The sequence below is a fragment of the Colletotrichum spaethianum genome (genome assembly GCF_022836535.1).
Source record: "Colletotrichum spaethianum MAFF 239500 DNA, contig15, whole genome shotgun sequence".
Classification (NCBI taxonomy): Eukaryota; Fungi; Ascomycota; class Sordariomycetes; order Glomerellales; family Glomerellaceae; genus Colletotrichum; species Colletotrichum spaethianum.
In genome coordinates, this window is record NW_026054785.1 from 404,349 (window position 1) to 423,463 (window position 19,115).

General features: G+C 53.7%; 7 protein-coding genes and 2 non-coding genes across 9 annotated transcripts; 5 read left to right on the forward strand and 4 right to left on the reverse strand.

Moving 5' to 3' along the window:
- Positions 1 to 565: 565 nt before the first annotated feature.
- Positions 566 to 2,125, reverse strand: ColSpa_06365 (sphingosine-1-phosphate lyase; the record flags this gene model as incomplete). The annotated part of the gene is made up of 4 exons (XM_049272577.1): positions 566 to 1,183; positions 1,237 to 1,524; positions 1,579 to 1,892; positions 1,981 to 2,125. 4 exons carry the CDS (start codon positions 2,123 to 2,125, stop codon positions 566 to 568), a joined length of 1,365 nt encoding a protein of 454 aa, XP_049128534.1.
- Positions 2,126 to 2,934: 809 nt separating this feature from the next.
- ColSpa_tRNA_168 lies at positions 2,935 to 3,006 on the forward strand. Its single transcript has one exon. It is a non-coding gene; the product is annotated as a tRNA-Thr (tRNA).
- A 1,012-nt stretch (positions 3,007 to 4,018) lies between these two features.
- ColSpa_06366 (uncharacterized protein) lies at positions 4,019 to 4,592 on the reverse strand (the record flags this gene model as incomplete). The annotated part of the gene is made up of 2 exons (XM_049272578.1): positions 4,019 to 4,357; positions 4,425 to 4,592. 2 exons carry the CDS (start codon positions 4,590 to 4,592, stop codon positions 4,019 to 4,021), a joined length of 507 nt encoding a protein of 168 aa, XP_049128535.1.
- A 1,345-nt stretch (positions 4,593 to 5,937) lies between these two features.
- ColSpa_06367 (sterol uptake control protein 2) lies at positions 5,938 to 7,670 on the forward strand (the record flags this gene model as incomplete). Its single annotated transcript, XM_049272579.1, has 4 exons — positions 5,938 to 6,099; positions 6,210 to 6,701; positions 6,748 to 7,021; positions 7,072 to 7,670. 4 exons carry the CDS (start codon positions 5,938 to 5,940, stop codon positions 7,668 to 7,670), a joined length of 1,527 nt encoding a protein of 508 aa, XP_049128536.1.
- Positions 7,671 to 8,882: 1,212 nt separating this feature from the next.
- ColSpa_tRNA_175 lies at positions 8,883 to 8,988 on the reverse strand. Its single transcript has 2 exons — positions 8,952 to 8,988; positions 8,883 to 8,918 (listed from the first exon to the last, which is right to left on the reverse strand). It is a non-coding gene; the product is annotated as a tRNA-Met (tRNA).
- Positions 8,989 to 11,151: 2,163 nt separating this feature from the next.
- Positions 11,152 to 12,117, forward strand: ColSpa_06368 (SH3 domain-containing protein; the record flags this gene model as incomplete). The annotated part of the gene is made up of 1 exon (XM_049272580.1): positions 11,152 to 12,117. One exon carries the CDS (start codon positions 11,152 to 11,154, stop codon positions 12,115 to 12,117), a length of 966 nt encoding a protein of 321 aa, XP_049128537.1.
- A 23-nt stretch (positions 12,118 to 12,140) lies between these two features.
- ColSpa_06369 (uncharacterized protein) lies at positions 12,141 to 12,365 on the forward strand (the record flags this gene model as incomplete). The annotated part of the gene is made up of 1 exon (XM_049272581.1): positions 12,141 to 12,365. One exon carries the CDS (start codon positions 12,141 to 12,143, stop codon positions 12,363 to 12,365), a length of 225 nt encoding a protein of 74 aa, XP_049128538.1.
- An 854-nt stretch (positions 12,366 to 13,219) lies between these two features.
- On the reverse strand, positions 13,220 to 14,674 carry ColSpa_06370 (26S proteasome regulatory subunit 4; the record flags this gene model as incomplete). Its single annotated transcript, XM_049272582.1, has 3 exons — positions 13,220 to 13,726; positions 13,773 to 14,579; positions 14,633 to 14,674. The coding sequence occupies 3 exons, from the start codon at positions 14,672 to 14,674 to the stop codon at positions 13,220 to 13,222; spliced, it is 1,356 nt and encodes a 451-aa protein (XP_049128539.1).
- Positions 14,675 to 17,100: 2,426 nt separating this feature from the next.
- ColSpa_06371 (ubiquitin-conjugating enzyme E2 15) lies at positions 17,101 to 17,973 on the forward strand (the record flags this gene model as incomplete). Its single annotated transcript, XM_049272583.1, has 3 exons — positions 17,101 to 17,360; positions 17,477 to 17,722; positions 17,799 to 17,973. The coding sequence occupies 3 exons, from the start codon at positions 17,101 to 17,103 to the stop codon at positions 17,971 to 17,973; spliced, it is 681 nt and encodes a 226-aa protein (XP_049128540.1).
- Positions 17,974 to 19,115: the final 1,142 nt, after the last annotated feature.

Below are 19,115 nucleotides of genomic sequence, written 5' to 3' on the forward strand. Positions count from 1 at the left end.
GTAAGGCGGCAAGTGTTTTACACTCCCACCAAGATGCGCGCTGTCCTTTGTACCAAAGGTAGTCGATGGGGTTGAAGGCATCGCCGATCATAATGCATACTTAATGAAGCGAAACAAAGCGAACTTTACACGTGATTATATCCAACTTGATTCAGCACCATGATAGTAATGCTTCTTGCGTCGCTGATGCAACTATGAAGTTGCCCGTTGCGTCTGCTTAGGCTTGGCTTGCAAGTTTTGAGACTGTCTCCAACTCCACGGTCTTGTACCCCACTAGAAGTCAGCTTCTCCGCGAATTGGCGATGTGGCTATTGGCTGTGAGAAGCAAGGGTTTCCATAGCGGCCATGATAGATGGCCAGCAGTGTCGTGTCTGCTTCCGAGCAGCGGGACACTGTCTGTTTCGAATCGGGCGACACGGAGTTGGATGTAAAGTTCATCATTTACTATTTGACGGGAGTGACGGGGACCAGATACAGCAGCTACCATTGAGTGACTGAGAAGTTTATATCCTGCATGTGACTCTAAGCCAACTACCGATGAAATACAATATTGCCTTCGCGCGGCTTAGTCAATCTGCTTCTCACAACCGATTCTGTTGAGCAGCTCCTTCCGGTCGCTTTGGCTCCTAGAAACCCTGACACCACTCGCCCTCGAGCTGGGTTCCCTCTTGGCGTTGCGGCGCTCCCATGCCTTTAAGTCAATGGATTCTACGCCGACTTCTTCCTCAATCTCCAACGTCTCCAACATCTGGTACTCGACCTCCTCCTCTGCTTCTTCGTCCTCGACGTCGCTCCTGACGTCTTCGGCAGAGGCCCCCTTCAACACGCGGCATGTCACCCGGATGATGAAGAACGACCACACGCAGATGACAACCTCGAGGGCGAGGAGAAAGGTCAGAAAGCCCTTTGTGATGCCGTCTGTCATACACACGGTGCCTGCGGGGTCCACGAATGGCTCAATGAGATGGGACCAGCCTTCTTCGGGTGCCTGGTATGGACCCACGACGTCCTCCGCGGGGCCCCGGAAGCATGGTTGTTTCAAGCTCCGAGGTAGGTCGTAGCAAACGCTCCAACAGACCATGAGATAGAAGATGTGACGCGTCCAAATCCACACCAAGAGGAACACGCCGAACACCACGTCGCAAAGGGTGGTGAAGCCGACATACTTGAGACACTTGGCCAGCTATTGCGGCTATTAGCAAAAGTCATGCGGAAGGTCGCTTCTACAAAACATACCGGAAAGATCAGCTCGATGACGTCCATGAGGATCAGAATTAGGTGGCCGACCCGGGTCTGGTGATAGGCGTAGCATGCGGCGATGAGGGAGATGGTGATGGCGTGGTGAACAATCATTTCCCAGTAATCCTTACGGCGAGCCTCGATGTTCACGGAAATGACCTGCTGAGCCCAGTATGCCCATTGCACCAGGATGTATGCCTTCATCAGGCCATCGAGCTCCCTTTTCGGCCAATCGGCCCAGAGCTCCTTCAGGTTAAGGTAGTATGGCGAGATGCGATAGAGGTACTAAACACCGGTCAGTCATGGGAGACGTCTGAGGCGTAGGTCAATGGACAGTACCATTCCAATCGGCCAAAGAACGCTGTAGTAAGCCAGCATCCAACCCTGTTCTGAGAAGCGCGTGACATCCTTCTTCTTCGATATACCCCAATGTCTACCAAGAGGTGCAAGAACGTGCCGCATCAGCGCCGCACGGATGCCGATGGAGAGCATGACACAGAATGCGACGAAGTAGAGGTCATCGTGTCCCGCTCCATATTTGCCCGTGGCCGGGTTGTAATATGAGAGTTTCAAGAACTTGGACGTGAGTGGACGCGCCCCGGGGATGCAGAAGTACGTGAGAAGAAGAGGGATGATGGTATAGAAGGCAAGACCTGTTCAAACACAGTGAGATCCTGTAAGCATTGAGTCGACCTGGGTTGAAGGATTGAGGCGGTAGGAGGGGCTTGACTTGCGACATACCAATCTGATTGTCAAACAGCCACTGGGCCAGCTCCTTCGTGCGGCTCTTCTCACTCCTTTTCATCTCTATGCGCGTGATCCTAGGCGGTCTTGGTGTGACAGACCCGCTCCTCATACGCGTGTTATCGGTGTTGAGGTCGTCCATTATCATTGGCTCATTGACGGAAACAATCGGTAAATCAAAGCAAGGCTTAGCGCTCCAAGATGGATGCCAACGAGGACCTATGGTTTTCAGAAAACTCTGTGTGATAAACACCGTTTTGTTGAAGGAAAACTCTCCCGAAGCGCGTGTCGCTTAAAGTGGTAGGTAGTATTCGGACGCGTCCAACAGGGTAATCTGCCCGCTGAGCGGTTGGATCCTATGTCGCATCGTAGGGCGGTGAGGCATGTCCGCGGGATGCCGAGATGCCACAATATGGAGACAGGAGCTTAAATTAAATTAATCCCTTAAGCCTGGAGAAGGGTCCGCCTCTAGGCATCCAGGTCTCCATGGGGGTATGGGTTATGGCCGCGCAACTCCACTGCGTTCGTTAGAATAGTTTATTGACCAAGAGCACCACGTCCGGGTAACATCAGAATGTAGAAATTCATCTGTAAAACTAGCTATGCTATGGATTTTACGTCGGAAGTTTCTAGTCATAGCATGTTGAACTGGAAATTGGTCAGAAGTTTTACTGAATCTGTCGTTCTCGATCGCAACCATGCAAATGCTAGGGGAAAGACGAGTCAAAGTTGCCTCTTCAGAGCCAATAGAAGCTGGGCATTTCTTCAGGTGGTAGTTGACGAGTCATCTACGCCAATCGAAGAAGTAGCCCCAGCAGGCCATGGGCTTGTGTGACCCTTGCTGTAATATCATTCGTTGGCCTCGTAAGAATTGTGAAGCCAGCGTCTGTCGCATCGTGTATGTGTGTCAGATACATATCTGCTTTTTTGAAGCAAAATGTTATCCAATTCGCCAGCATGGCCAAGTGGTAAGGCATCGCACTTGTAATGCGGGGATCCTGTGTTCGATCCACAGTGTTGGCATTCGCTTTTTGTTTTGCTACAGTTCCCTGATGATTTCCCAATGGTCAGTCATGTTTGCATCGAAATGAATTACTTTATTTAATACTTTAAACCTGTAAGTAACTTAGCACCTGTTCGACTTTTGATGCACAACGTAGCTCCGCCAGTCTATAAAGCGGGAACATCGTCCGAACACTTGCATAGCCCGAGCTGAAAGCCGGGCTCAATGACTCCTAGGCCGACATTGACACAAGCTGCAATAGCCTCCAAAACATCATGAGTGTCTACCTCAACGGAGCGCCAGCTCTTCCCCTCATCAATCCTGCACCATACTTGATATTTCTCTTACTTCTCTGTTAGGTAGTCCGAATTTGATCTGGCTGTTCGACCAGTAAACTCTGTCTGGGCCTGAGTTCCAGCGGGAAAAGCACTGGTGACATCATGACAGGCATACCTACATTCAGCTAAAGGGTCTGAACCTCAGAAATAATAGCAAGATTTGCGCTATCGAGAGACGTAAAGCTCCGTCGCCATCGGCACAAAACGGAACGCATGATGCCATGCCTTCCCGGAGTTTGCAGTCGAAGACAAAACTAGGTTGAGCCTATTGTGAAAGGCCTTGACCAGTTCGCTTCAACGTCGCGAAGGTGGAGAGCAGCTCACTGGCTCTGGTAGGCAATGAAGACTTCGTCGTGGTGTGGCAGGTAGGCCGAGTTGGTGCAACGCCAAAAGTCCAGATGTGATGATACCCAGCAATGGGACCGACGTGGAATGTAGAGCCCCTTCCATGTGTCTCGGGATGAGACGCTCGACTGTATCGAAGGATCAAAAAGAGGCAAGCGTAACGTAGAAACAAATAACAGTTGCATTCATTCGGCATCGCACCGACTGCTAGCACCGCATGTAATCCTTTGGCGCCACTCGAACCATTTCAACAGACCATATCCCGGGTATCCGTCCCAATTCCAACGCCGAACCATACCCCTAATCGCTATAGAGCTTTGCACACGTATCCTTAAGACAACATCCCCTTTCAGTTGTACGACTGCGCATGAACGCCGTCCTCGTGCTTAGTGACGGCGTACGTCTTGCCGTTGGGCGCGTCCACCTCCAATTCGCCCTTAGCACGGATGGGCGACATCTCATACAAGCGCTTCGCAACAACGAAGCTGCCGGCAGCCCAGACCCAGACGAGAACGGCGATGGAGCAGGTGAAGAAGAGGGTCGGCACGAGGAAAAGGAGGGCGACACCGATCCAGAAGAGGGAGAAGACGGCGGCGGCTCCGAAGGCGAAGGCGATGGTCGAGGCGGAGAACGAGACGAAGACGAGAATGGGGAGGAAGGAGAAGATGAGCTGGGCAAGGAGGAAGGCCTGGACGTAGTCTATTAGCAATTGACGCAAGTCAAGAGGGGGGGCATCAATTGGAGGTCAGACGCACAAAGAGGAAGGGCTGCTCCTGGGCAAAGTTGTAGGCGTTGCCGTAGGCTCTCTGTCGCGTGTCCTGGCTGACAACGCGGTTCATCTGGCGCTGGCTGTATGCGAAGACGCCGGCGGCGTTCTCCTTGGCCGAAGCCTTGATATCGTTGTAGTCGTTGTGCGACGCCATGGTGGGATAGTAGATGTTAGCGGGGTTTGGTGTTCGACGGAGGGTCTTGATGTGCGGCAGGGATGTTGAAGAGAAGAAAGATGCGAAATGGGGGTAAAGTCGACAAGTCGGCGAGGAAGAATCTGGGTTTTATCAATTGGATGTCACTCAAGGGATGTCGCAATGAAGGGGACGGGTCGCACTGAGGTTGGGCCAAGGGAGGTCGAAGGAGAAACACTGCGAGGAAAGGAGGGACTAGACGGCAAGCGGCGAGCGGCAGGCTTGTGACGAACGAGTGATGGAGAATGTACGAATCGGCGGCTGAGAATGAAGCTGCTTCTGGTGCAACTGGTGCTAGCTGCTTGGTGCTGTGGGTTGGCTTCTAATGCTGACGTTGTCGCTCCTCCTTGGCTGAGGAGGATCGGAGCTTGGAGGTAGGTACAGTACTTTCTCAACCCAGGAGAGAGACCCTTCGCTTCTCCCCAGTAGTAGGTCCGCCAGGTCCCCTCAGCCCAGGGCCCAGGAAGCGGGAGGTCGCGTTCCGCAGGGGCGCGTCATGCAAGTCACAATTTAACACGACGTGCCTGCGTTCAGCTTGTTTCCCCCCGGAGCTTCCTGCCGAGGTGGGGGGGGGCGCCACTTCACCTCGAAGTGTGAGTGTACCAGCCGAGTAGCCAAGCCACACATGTCTGTGCACCAGCCACAACCTTGACGGACAAGCTGAGGCTTGAACTCTGAGGCACGTACCGCTTGCTGCACGCTGCAAGGAAGTGGAGCTTGGGCCACTTGCATCCGCCGTCCGTGCGCGGATCCTCAGAAACCCGACGTTGCTGTCCGTTACGGACCGTTCGTCACCGTTTGAGGGGGAGCAACGTCACGTGCTGGTGTCGATTGACACGGAACGGCAGTTGCTCCAAGCTCCATGTGTGCGACAACTCTCTCTCGTGAACTAAACCCTCCTCCCTGGCTCCTGCGTCGTTGATCTGCTAAATCTGTCATGTCCAATCTTTAATCCTACTCTCCGTTCACTCGACCTTCCTGGGCAGGACTCGCCAATCGGCATCAAAATCTCTACCCGCCTGCGTCATATTGCTGCATGTGCGTGGGTCTGGGTCAGTCCATACATAGTAGACCACGACGTGGAGTCCCGTGCGGTGCGACGCTTGGTGTTGGCGTATGCATCTGCTTGCAGACGGGCACGGCAGTATGAGCGGAGAGCCGCCAGCTTCAGGGATCAGATAGCGTTTGAATTGCAGCTCGTCCAAGCGCCAAGCCATTCCTTGAGACAGCTCGTTCCAGTCACGTCACTCCAAAAGGATTCCATTCTGCTCATTTCGGAGCTCTTCACTGTAGTCACCTCAATGCGATGAACGGCGCGTCACAGAGGACTTCGCTCAAGGCGGAGGTGACGGCTGTAGAGAGCGGCAGCGATCGGACAAAGCAGATGAGGTCGGCAGTGCGCGGTACTCGTATAGGTCACAAGAAGTCGCGGAATGGATGTCAGCAGTGTAAGAAACGGCGCGTCAAGGTGAGTTCGGCGGACATATCGACCATGCCGGGGGCGACCGCCAAGCCTTGAACCTGGAAACTCAGTTGCTGAGTCGCGGACGTTGAACCCATCTCACTAACCACATCTAGTGCGATGAGAACCGCCCGTGTCGTAACTGCGTGCGACACGAGGTCCAGTGCAGTCTCGTCCTAACGCCATTCGCGCCTCATCTGCCGCCAGTTCGCGAGTCGCCCAAGCCATCCCTGGAGCCCGCGAACACGGCGACTCCTGGCAGTGTTGGGGAAGCCTCGACAGCCAGCCGCCCGGAAAGCCGGCCTGGGAGATCTTCGCCGCAGGTCTCATCGTTGAAGGACAAGGTTGCCGCGATCCAGGGCCTGCTGTCCGAATTCTCAGCTGAGGTGGATGCTCTGCATCACAGCGACCGCAATAGCTTCACCGAGTCAGCCTATGACTCGACTCGGGGCGATTTTCGAGATACTCAGAGTATCCCAAGGGCCGACTGGATGGTTGACATGCAGCTCGTCCACCATTTCACCTCAGATACGGCACATACCCTCTCCGAGAACCCAGACTTTGTGCATCTCTGGACGACAACTGTGCCGCAAATCGCCTTTACCAACGTAAGTCCAGCACCATTCGTGTCGTTCTCCCAACTAAGCCATGTAGGACTTCCTCCTCCATGGTCTCCTGGCCGTAGCAGCCATCCACATCGCCCACTGCAGCCCCGAAAAGAAGGACGAATACGCTACCATATCGGCTCGCCATCAAAACGTCGCCCTCAGCAAGTTCTCGCCTGGGTTGGCCGAGATTGGCGAGAAGAACGCCGATGCATACGTACTACATGCTGTATGCATCTTTCTTCTCAATACCTACTCCATCGCCAACCCGAACGGCCCCATCACCTCCAAGGACGTTGCTCAGTCCTTCATTCTGCTGCAGGGTATGTTGCCACTTGGACAAATCTCCGGCGTTTGCTAAAGCTCCTTCCAGGGATCAAGAGCATCCTCACTCTCCCGTTCGCCCACCGATATATCTCCAACGGGCCACTGGCACGTTGGCTTTACCAAGGCGGCGTTGAGCCCGCCGTAGGAGGCAACTATTCTTCCAAGATTGACGACCTTCTCAACCTCACACGCAGCATGGCGCCCTCGGACGATACCACGACCTGCCAGTCAGCCCTCGAGGGCCTCAAGATCACTTTCGCGGCAGTCTCCACGCCCCAGCACAGATCCGGTCTAGTCTGGCGATGGGCTGTCTCCCTCCCCCAGTCCTTCCTCGAGATGATCAGCCAGAATCACCCAATGGCTCTCGTCATTCTTATGTATTATGCAGCGCTGGTTCATGCATCCGAGCGGAACATGTGGTATCTCGTCGGCTGGGGTAATAACGTAGCCTCTGCCTTGGATAAGGCCATCCAGGAGCCGTGGAGGGAGTGGATCCAGTGGCCATTGAGGTGCATTCGTGAGGGCACTGACATCCGGAAAGCCGAGCCGTTCAAGGCTGTGCCGGTTGAAAGCCTCCCAAGACCGCAGCTCCCCACCGTCAACTTCAAGATGGACTTTTTTAAACCAGGCGAGCCGCCTTCGTGAACCATCAACCTCGGTCCGTCTTGAGCCGACTTATGATGTAGGAAACAGACTCATCATAATCCCCAGAGCTCCTCTGGGGAGACTCCTCATCAATCCCGTCAAGGAGCTGGCAGATGTTGTCACACTGGTAGACGACGCTTCCCGCCGCCGTTGTGGAATATCATGCTGAAGGATCATTCCTTTAATATATCGGGTATCTGTCCTGCCTCGCGAGAAGTGTGTTGGGCAGTGGCCTGCATACTTGCCATGAGACTATGGGCCAAAAGCCCACAGACCGCTTTAGCATGAACTCCTGTCACACTAGCTCCGTTGTCAGATAAGCAGACATCGGCAACAAATTTGGCTTGCATCTGAGGATAATCTAGATTTACTGGCCAGGTTCGAAGTCTATGCTTCTTGCCTTACTCTACAGAGGTATCGAAAGCACCTTCTGTCGAATCATCGCCCTTGACCAACCCTATCCGACGAATCGGACTGGCGGCCACACTGAACTTACGGCAAGAGTCAACAACGCAGATATCCAGGCACCATAAAAGGCTTAATTCGCTCCAATCGGCCTGCGGACAGAAACCTCAAAAGCCAAAGAAAGCCGGTTGGGCCTGGACAAAGTGGGTTTGGGCGAAGCCCCGTGTGGAAGATAATAAGAGATCAGAATATGGCAACTTCGGCTCGCCATCACATATACCCTCAAACTTATACTTCGTACCTCGAAGTTTATGTCGTATCGCTACAGTGGTCTCGCTTGCCCTCCTCTCAGACGCTCTGTTGTCAAAATGGAAAGGCTAGACCTTCAAAGACATCACCACTGCAAATGCACTTCGTCGCCTGTGCCGTCACATAGTCTTACAGCATCTCCTGTCTTGTAAACGGTCTTTATTCTAGACTGAAAGTTCTGGAGGCGGAGGGATCATTCGCGGACTGGCCTGTGTGAGGGTTGAGTTACCCCAGGCGCATCCCCCGTCGCCGTCTTACAATAACTGGCGTCGGTGGATGGCCGTGGCGATGGAAATCCAGGTTGAGACCAATTGCCCTACGACGTGTCGCGATCGACAAAGAAGGCGTTGAAATAGACGCACGAAAATAATAGTGTGGCCCAAAAAGAATGAACAAATTTGGCTGGTCGTTGCGGCATTGGAAAACTGGGAGGCCTTGACGGCGATTTGAAAAGGGAATGCAATGGCAATACCAAAAAGCACCCAAAGCAAAAGTAAATGTCCCTAGCAAGGCTCGAACTTGCGACCTTTGGATATCCCGACCTGGAGGCAGGGTCATATGTATGAATATGAGACCAACGCTCTACCGACTGAGCCATAGAGACATTGTTGCCAAAATCTCTCTATTTGAAAAATAAGTAGGTGGTGTGTGGAGCGAGTCAAGCTCACAGTGGATTTCGCCTGGTTAGTGCCAAATTGTGGATTAAACCCCGTGACCCAGCCGGGACCCGCGAGACCATCGGTATGGTATAATGCGTAACCTAAGGGGGCTAGGTGTGTAGCAGACGCTGACAGTGACGCCCTGCGACAAGGACCGGTTGAGCTACACGACCCAAAAGATCCGTCAGTGCTTGCACGCATGCAGGCCCCGCTATCAGCACTGCTTATATGCCCTTGTGACCGTACATCTCTGGCTGGGGGAGTTGTGCTGTACACTAGGAGTCCGCACTCGCTCCACACCTGGGGGCTGAGAACCCGGCGTGTGGTGTATGGCGCACTTAAAGCAGTCAGTCATTTGTTGCTCTCATAAGTTTCGGGCCTCATTTTACGTTGTCTTAGCTGGATTTCCGACTCAAGGACGACCCAGGCTTACTGTAGCAGATACTAATGTGTGGAAATGCATGCTCTTGAGGAAACCATGCCCCGTTACGCTTCATGTCGTTAATTATAGCAAACACCAAAACCTGATGAAGCTGACCAGCAATGTGACAACGCAGATCACTTTGAATGTGGCCATTGAACAGCGTAGTTGATTGATGCTATTTGTTACCCTTAACACTCTCTTAATCCATACAATGTATAAGCCTAAATCACCACATCTTCTATAGAAATACTGCTGTGGTTATATTAAGCCAACATACTCAATTCCAGTTTGATAATTGATGCCATACCTACCCACACCAGGTATCCGGAAACCTCACAGTTCACATCATAACAGTCCTGTTCAGAACTAGTTACAGACTTGGTGACATCGCAAGATGCGTATCTGGGTGTCTTCGAGGTCTTCCGGATTTCTGGGATTAATATTGTTACACTATTGGGCCGTAGGTCCTATGGTCTGGTTTCTTGGTTGGTTGCCATGTTGTTGGTCTCCCCAGTGCTTGCTGTGCGTAATAAGGACCAATGCACGAAAGAAAAATAAGAAAACACCGTCATACTGAAACAGGCGGACACGTGCTGTGACCGGCTTTGGATAAAATCTGTCTATTGGCTTCACTGTTTTTACCCATGAAAGATTGAGGATACTATCTCACAAAAGGTTATCTACGAGCAAGACCCTCTCCTCCACGCTTCGGCCTCTTGCCAGTTACACAAACCACCTCCACGGACGACGTCCCGGACAAAAGCACATGCTGGATCAAAGTGTAATGAAGCTCATAGCTAAGCTTCTCTTTCACCGGTAGGGTACCATCAATCATCAAGACCACGACTGCACTTACGCGTATTGACAGGCGGCCGAACAGAAAGTAAACTCTGCCTTGGACCCCTAGCTTTTCACGATGACTGCGCCACAACGACTATCCCCCCCCCTCCGTTGACACTTTTTTGTCCTGTTGGGGATGGCGGACAGCTCCATTCCGTCTCATCTTGAGTCCTAGGCCCTGTGCTTTCTCAAGAATATGCAAGGACATCTATGAAACGAGAGAAGGTGTTCAAGCTTTTGGCTGTCACCAACATGGGATGGTTGATGCCTCCCAACGCCACCTTTGTGCGTATCTTGCTTTGCTGGATGATTGGGCATCCATCCTGAGCGTCTTGTCTTCCCGTACTCTCTTATCTCCAATACAGATATCTATATAAATGGATCATTCGCCCATTCAGCTCTGGCCTACTAGATGGGCAGGCACTGCGCCGATGAGCTTGAACAAGACCCAAGACCCAAGGTTCTCGACGTTCCAACTCTCAGAGTACGGCTCATTGGCGCATCCGTCTCATATCACAAACCTCTAGGTTCACTTCTTGGACATCCCCCGCCGGACGAGACCTCCGTGACTTCTTCCCGAATTTGCAAATGCAGCGTCATCCTGGTCTTTGCGGTGTTTGGGATGGGGAATCCTTGATGATCGCCTCCCGGTGAAATGTGCTTTGACGAGGAGGTATATATCAAGCTCGCGAGCTCTGCTTGGGCCAAAATCCTCTTGATCTCCTTCAGTTTGGCAGAACTGTCGAGGCAAAGCTCGAAACACTACCCATTGTTGCCCATGGTCAGCACCGTCGATCCTTTACGCCATAGAAAACATCACATCCATCACTCCAAACGAGCCACCATGCCCTTTAGGCACAAACGCAAACCTGCGGCTGAAGAGCCGGAATCTCAATCCATTCACTCCTCCCCAGACACGTCCTCATCCTCTTCTTCCGCGGCCCGCTCCACCCTCTCCCGCCGCCTCTCCCTCTCCCGCACACTCTCCTCGCTGCGTCCCAAACCATCCGACCCCAACTCCCCTCCCGCCGTCAGCCCCCCCAGCCGCGGCATCGGCGCCCATGTCCACAAGATCACAACCACAGCCGGGATCCCTTTCAACAAGGCCGCGAACCTCGTCGGCGCAGAGGGATGGTTCCCGCAAACCATGCCTCGCGAGTGCGCCAAAGCTGCTCGCATCCTCCAGTCTTTTACCGACCAGCCCCTCGGCGACACGGAACCGGCTCCCTCCCACGGCCGTAACGAGCCCTTCCATCCCCTTGGGATCACCCGCCGCTCCGTCGTTGCGATCCCCCACCAGGTCCTCGCCCACTGCGCCGGCCTCGCCATCTTCAATACCCTCCGCGCGGGTGCCTACATGGGCTCCCTCGCCGCGGGCTCTGGCCTCGTTGTCGCTCGCCGCCCAGACGGGACCTGGTCCCCTCCGTCGTCCTTCGTCGTCTCCACGCTGGGTGCGGGTTTCATGTTTGGCCTCGACATCTATGACTGCGTCCTGGTGCTCAACACCGCCGCCCAGGTCGCGGCCTTTGCGCACCCGCGCGTGTCGCTCGGCGCGGAGACATCCATAGCCATCGGCCCCGTGGGCACGGGCGGAGCCGTAGAGGCGGCGTTATCAAGGACCTCGCGGTCAATGTACAGCTACATGAAGTCCCGCGGTTTGTGGGCGGGCGTACAGGTCGACGGCACCATCATCCTCGCAAGGCAGGACTGTAACGGGGTGGCGTACAATGACCGCAAGATCTCGGCGCGGAGGATCTTACAGACGCAGGCGGAGTGGCCTGAGGGTCGTTGCCGCTGTGGCAGACGCTGATTGCGCTTGAAGGGCGCTATGCAATGGACCCGGATATTGCGAGGGAGTTGGCGATGATGGGGCCGCCAGGAGATTTAACGCCGCCATTGGAGGAGGACGAAGAGGATGATCCTGCACCGGCGTATACGCCCCGTGTTGCTCCGCAGTTACGATCGAATTACGGCGGCGAGGAGGGTGTTATGGATCGGAACAACAATGGCGAGGGGCCGATTCTGGAAGATAAGGAAAGACTTCCCCGGGCGGGCTAAATGAACGTATGCACCTCTGAATAATGAATTAATTCGAAAGCGTCAAACAATTGCTTCCGGGCTTATCTTACTCTGGACTGTGGCTGGACGCAATGAACCCCAATTCGAAGCATCAAAGTGCTAGGTAGACAGGATGTTCAACTCGTATCCATCTTCACCAAACCGCGAAACAAAACTCCCTATCATCACTCCCAGGGTCTCCAATCCATGAGGTCCAGTTCAATTTGAGTGCGGGGAACCCCAAACCCAAGCTTCGGAACTTCGCCTCGGTGTCCAGGGATGTCCTTGGATCTCTCCAGCTGTACATGCTAGGATATCTTCCCTCCAGCAGAGGGCTAGACTCCGGATGAAGCCGAGGCTGGTTGGTATTTGACGGTAAAGTTCATGTGGACAAACGCATCTGCGTCTTCTTGAATTGCCATGATGCGGCCCTGTAAGCTATTCCATCGTCGAGACCACGGCATCCATCCCATTCAAATGCGGGGGTGGGAGAGTCTTAGTAAGGGTCATTTCCATTGCTGTCGACGCCGACTACCAGTAAATTTCCCGGCAAACGCCTGGCGTCAGTCGGCATTCCAGATAGAGTTAAGCAGCCTTTCTCCGATGCTTAACATAGTTGCAGCAATCGTTAAGTTCAAGGACATTCGGGATGGCCCCTTTTTTGGAACTGTACGTGGCGACGAAATCTCGAAGTATCCCTTACCAGCCGGTCTCGTACAGGAATCACACTCACGAAGCACGCGCAATCGACCCCCAGTGTCGTTAATCAATGCCGAGTCAACGTCAAGGCTTGCCTTGACATTATCTATCGTAGCCCCGTCTAGCCCTAGCCCCGTACAGTCGTCATACACTAACTACAAGTACAAGCCCTCAGGCTCACTCTCCTGCTTGGTGCGCAGGACTCTCTCTCTGGCAGAGCGGAAGTCGGCCATCTGCACGCGCATACGGCGCTCACGGAGGGCCAACAGACCGGCCTCGGAGCAGATGGCCTTGATGTCGGCACCGGAGAGGTCGTCCTTCTGCGAGATGAACTCCTCGAGGTCGACGTCGTCGTTGAGCGACATCTTGGATGTGTGGAGGGTAAAGATCTTGCGCTTGGTGTTTTGGTCGGGATTCTCGAAGAGAATCTTTCGGTCGATACGGCCGGGACGGATCAGGGCGGGGTCGAGGGTTTCGATCTTGTTGGTGGCCATGATGACCTTGACGTCACCACGGTCATCGAAACCATCGAGCTGGTTGAGAAGTTCCAGCATGGTTCGCTGGACTTCACGCTCACCGCCTGAGGTCGAGTCGTAACGCTTTGTGCCAATAGCATCGATTTCGTCAATGAAGACAATCGAAGGGGCGTTCTCGCCGGCAACCTAACATTATTAGTCATGAGCTAGAATATCAAGGGGTCCAACATACCTGGAACAGCTGACGGACAAGGCGAGGACCATCACCGAGGTACTTCTGGATAAGCTCACTTCCCACTATACGCAGGAAAGTGGCAGAGGTCTGGTTGGCGACGGCCTTGGCGAGCAGCGTCTTTCCGGTACCGGGAGCACCGTATAGAATGACACCCTTGGGCGGCTTGATACCCATCTCCTCGTACAGCTCGGGATGCAGCAGAGGCAGCTCGACCGACTCTCTGACTTCCTGGATCTGCTGCTCCAAACCACCAATATCGGCGTACGACTCCGTCGGTGCCTTGTCAAGCTTCATCACACTGACGAGGGGGTCGGCATCGTCAGTCAGGACACCGACAATGCTGACGCTCTTGTGGTGTAGCAGCACACTGGCGCCGGGCTCTAGCAGGTCCTTGTCGACGAAGCTCATGATGCTGACGTAGTACTCGGGACCCGTGGTGCTACTGACGATCGCATGGTCGTCGTCAATCATCTCCTCCAACGTGCCGACTCCCATGGGGCTGCCACGCATATCGTCGACACGGCCACGCTCGTCGGCCATACGGTCGACATCGCCCTCGGGTCCGATGGCGGCACCCTCTTTCGCGGCCTTGGCCCGGCGGAGACGCTCCTGGTTTTCGACGTACTCCTCCTCGAGAATCAAGTGATCGTGGATTCGCTGCATTCGTAATAGGCGGAGTTTGCATCGGCTGGTGGGGAAGACGGCGGGGAGCTTTGCAGCGGCGCTGGTGCCGGCCGCCTTTCTCTTCTTGCGGCCGACTCTGGTGGTAGGGCGTGGGGGAGGCTCGTACTTGGGCTTCTCCTTCTGCATCGCCAATCAGCTTGTGAATATTTGTTTTTCGATTCGATAACGCATACCTTCTTATCCTTCTCATCCTTTCCATCGCCTCCGCCACCCATTCCTGACTGATTTTGACCCTGCGTAGCTGTTAGATCGAGGTCACCACGTTTCGGACTGCAATGCGTACCATCTTGCCACGGGGAGCTCCTGGAGCTCACTAGGACTGTTCAGATGCCTTCTGTGTGTCGACGGTATTAAAAACAGGTGAACCTCTGATTCGGTGGGCTATCGAGGTATCGTCAATGAGCTTGTGATGATGATGAGTGTAGGTGGATTCCGGAGATGGAGATGGAAGCGCAGGGGAGCAAGGCAAGGCTGCTACTGCTTGCGTAGGTAATCACAGTAGGTACAGCGTACCTCAGCACAGGGCACCGACTGCTGCAGGCGGCAGAGAAACGCGACGCTCGCCGGGTCTAGGCCGGATTTGGCAAAGGTGGTCACTGGTCACGTGAAACAGCTGATGGCTTAGTTATCCTTGCTGAGTCAGTAGTCCCTTCCTCTGCTTCAACAACTCAGCACTGGAAGCTGCAAGCAACGGAAGTCGCAGGATCTAATGACGACGAAACGCCTAGGCTGCACAAGAGTCAGCAAGATCTTCTTGAAAGACCTCCCTTTTCTTTTTATCATGTTTCTATCAGAAGCAACGGGTTTACTAGAGAAAGCAACGGTATTCATTTAAACGATGGGGATTGTTGAACTCAGGTGAACTCAGGTACAACTGAGGTAGTTAGCTGTTTGCCCACGTTAATAGCATTGAAAACTAGATCAACCACATAGCTATTAGGAAAAGAAGCAAGCATTAGAACGATTTCCGCTAGAGGTTTCTTTTGTACTCTTCTGCCCTTAGTTATACTGACTCTCGTAGCCAGCTATTAAAATTACGACTTTCGAGTCCAAGGTATACAGACGGGTGGTTTTGTACACAGCCCACACAGCTCTGAAACTCGAGCTCTGAGACGATGCCCAGGTGAAATGTCGTCCGACTCCGTTGCCATCTGAAGTAATGACGCCTATTCTGCTCTGCCTGTTGCTTGTCAGGTTAGGTCTGAGACTGCAATAAGAATTAATCGTTTTGAATTCCAGCACTGTTGAAGGTATGTTCGATGCCAGGCATGACAGATTAGATGGCTACGTGTATGGCTACTTGAGGGTTGTGTTACTTCCTTCTCACAGAAGAGACATGGACTAGAACTAAGCGAGTGCACCTCTGCTAAGTGTACACCAGGAGCTGCTGTAACCTGTCATATCGATGCCAACGTCAATGGACCGAAGGTGTGGCAACAATACCGTTTGTTCATGTTCACGAAACTCTAGTTGGTTCTGAGGGAAGAACATTGCATTGCCAGCCGAATGGTGAGCCGAAAAGGGCCAAACACAAGGATGTGGTCAGGCGAGACTGAAGGATGGCAATGTTGTGGTGGTGATAACCTTGGGATGGAGCAGCCTACTGTAGCTTGATGTCGAAAATCTAAGGTAGCTAGGTATTTGAATAATTCTTTGTCTCCGCAACATGATACGCTTGGGCCTGTTGAAGCCTCGTGATCTTAAAGTGTACTGAGACACTGCAACTCATGTCGTGGAGTCGGACACCGCTCGGTGTGCAGCCTCGACATCGTCAAATAAAGGGATCCGGACTGACTCTTGTTATTGGTATTGAGCAAAAGCAGATGCACAGTGGCGAAAGCGAAACGAGAATGGCTAGCCAACCTATTCCTCCATCCAGCGTTGACAGGGGCCGTCTGCCTGAGCTGGTTTTGCAACTCAAAGCTGCAAGACAAGCAAGGTTTGCTCCTCTTGATCGAGTCTTTCGCGTCTGTGTAAGTGAGGACTCGGCGTCGCCGAGTGTCATGGCGCATTCTCGCAACCGTTTCCAGGGCTTGCACAGCAGATTCCAACCCCTCTTTCCTCCAGGCTGTGGTTGAAACTCATACTGATCAGCTCTCTTCAAAGTCTGTGACACTGTGAGTGAGTGCATTTATGCAGAGGCGTCCTCCGCCGTTGAAGCAGCTATCGGGAGGTTGACTTTGACGTGCCTGATAACATTCCCCGTTGGGCGCTTTTTGCGCCGTCGCAACCCCGCCCTGCCCGCAGCTGTCCACCCGCTGTAGGCCAATGAAAGCCCCTGTGTTTGCCCCTTCCAGGCGGCCCTGACAATCCAAGGGCGCTAAATTAGCGGCTTAGCACGGACATTCCAGCATCATCTTTCTTCTTTCCGAGGGGAGGGGCACGTCCACCGTCTTCGGCTCCTCCCCTGCGGCCAGCGTACATGCCTCAGACTCCCGACCCGAACAGCCCCTCGTCCACGCAACTTTGTCCTGCACTCACTCTACCTTGCCGACGAACACAACGACTCTACATATTCTTCCCAGGCCACGATCCAAGCCCAAAGGCAACGCACGCAATACTCACCCGAGCCTCATACTTGACGAACACACTTCTTCGGAGTCCACGTACAAGCCCGACGAACCAGAGAAGCACCGGCATGATGGCGAGCCCCAAGGAGAGACGCATCGGCAAGGAGCTCATGGACATCCGCGCAGACAAGGACAACTCTGGCGTCTTCGCGTACCCGATTGACGAGTCCAACCTCCTCCACCTCAAGGGGTCGTTCCCCGCTCCTCCCGACACCCCATATGCCGGCGGCCAGTACGAAGTCGACATCAAGATTCCCGACAACTACCCCTTCAAGTCCCCATCATCAAGTTCGATACCAAGATTTGGCACCCCAATGTCAGCAGCCAAACCGTATGTCTCGCCCACACAGCCTCGTCACTCCGCCACCAAGCATTTCGCCTTTTCTTCTCTTGCCACTCTCGATACTGACTGGAACAGGGTGCCATCTGCCTCGACACTCTAGGCAGTGGCTGGTCTCCCGTGCAGACCATCAAGACCGCCCTCCTCTCCCTCCGCATGCTGCTCGAGTTCCCGAATCCCAAAGACCCGCAGGATGCAGAGGTCGCCAAGATGATGATCGAGAACCCCGAGGGCTTCGCAAAGAAGGCGCATGAATGGGCTGTCAAATACGCTGGCGCTCCGCCTAAGGACTTCGACACCACTAAGTGGAAGAAGGAGTCCGCAGCCGAGGCCAAGGCCAACGACGAGAGCAGGTGCGTTCCCACAGGCCGCCGGATGCATACGATGTGCGGTAGTGGAGTGTAAGGGCATAGGCTGACAGAGTTGCAGGTACATGGGCTACAACAAGGAGCTTGTCGACCGCTTTGTCAACATGGGCTTCGAGGTTGATGCCGTAGTTGACGCTTTTGTCTTCGTAGGCATTGACCGCAACAACGGTGCGGACTACGAGCTGGAGGAGGCGTACATGGGAGACATCACTGCCCGGCTTCTGGGCGAGCAGTAATGGCAAATGCTCGACGCCGTGTTACCCGACGATTAGAATGGCACTATCCGATCACAGCAGTCGGTATCATTCGATCCAAGGGAGACACAGAGAGCAGTCACAAACACACCAAATCACGAGACAACGGGCGGCATTGCATCGGACAAGGAGTTGGTCTTACATTAGACGGAGGCATATGGGGGATCCTGACTTTTTTTCTTTCTTGAATCTTCTCTTTCAGCGGCCGTGCAGTCACACGGGCTTTGACATTGCGGCAGAGTGTGCAACCCGAAGTCGGCTTCAGGAAATGCTGCCTCTTGAATGTCTGGCTGTCCACGAGAGTATTAGCTTTGACTACGACGTTTCGAAGGTTCAGCCGGGGTTAGGCGGGAATAGGAATGTTTGGGGTTTGGAAGGGCATGGAATTTCGATCTGCCTGGGCTTCGTGCCTCGGGCAATCCTGCATCAAGGACACGGCGTTTTGGGCGCAGGAGAGAGACTTGAGTTTATTGGCTCTGAATTTTCACATTGTTTTCGTTACTGCGAGTATTATGTAAAATACATTGGCAGCGTTTTTCCCCCCGTCTCGTCTTGCGTACATAAGTAGGTAGCATCGACCTCAAGAAAATGGCAGCGACGCGGTCACATCTCTAGCAGCATCGCATTGCATCGCATCCTTTGCTCCGGCTTCTGCTCCCCATATTTTCTGGGCCGCGGCCGCTTCCCCTCGGGGTTCGGAGACGGGGATCCTTGCAGGTCTTGCTCGGGTGTGGATGGGGAGTCGTACGACGGCAGGGCCCTACATGCCGAGATGGCGCGAAGGGCAACGAATGAGAAGCGGGAGAGCGGGTAGCGAGCGGGTTTGCATGCGGTCAAGTGGTTAAAAAGCTTGAGGACTCGAGATACAAGACGTTACGGGGGAAGATGGTCCTTTCTTTCCGACATAAGAGGGCCTTCAATCATTCCACCTTTGTTTGCCTCGCCGCGGTGTCCTTTGCCCAATCCCTCCAGTCTATATCAAGTTGTTATTGGGGCCAACATGTTTCAAAAACACACAACGCAACTCGTACGATGCAAAGGGGAAATCCGCCTCGTGAATCCTCCCACGCCGAGAAACATTTGTCCCCATATTTCCGGCGGCGACGACGACGCTTTCAGCACAA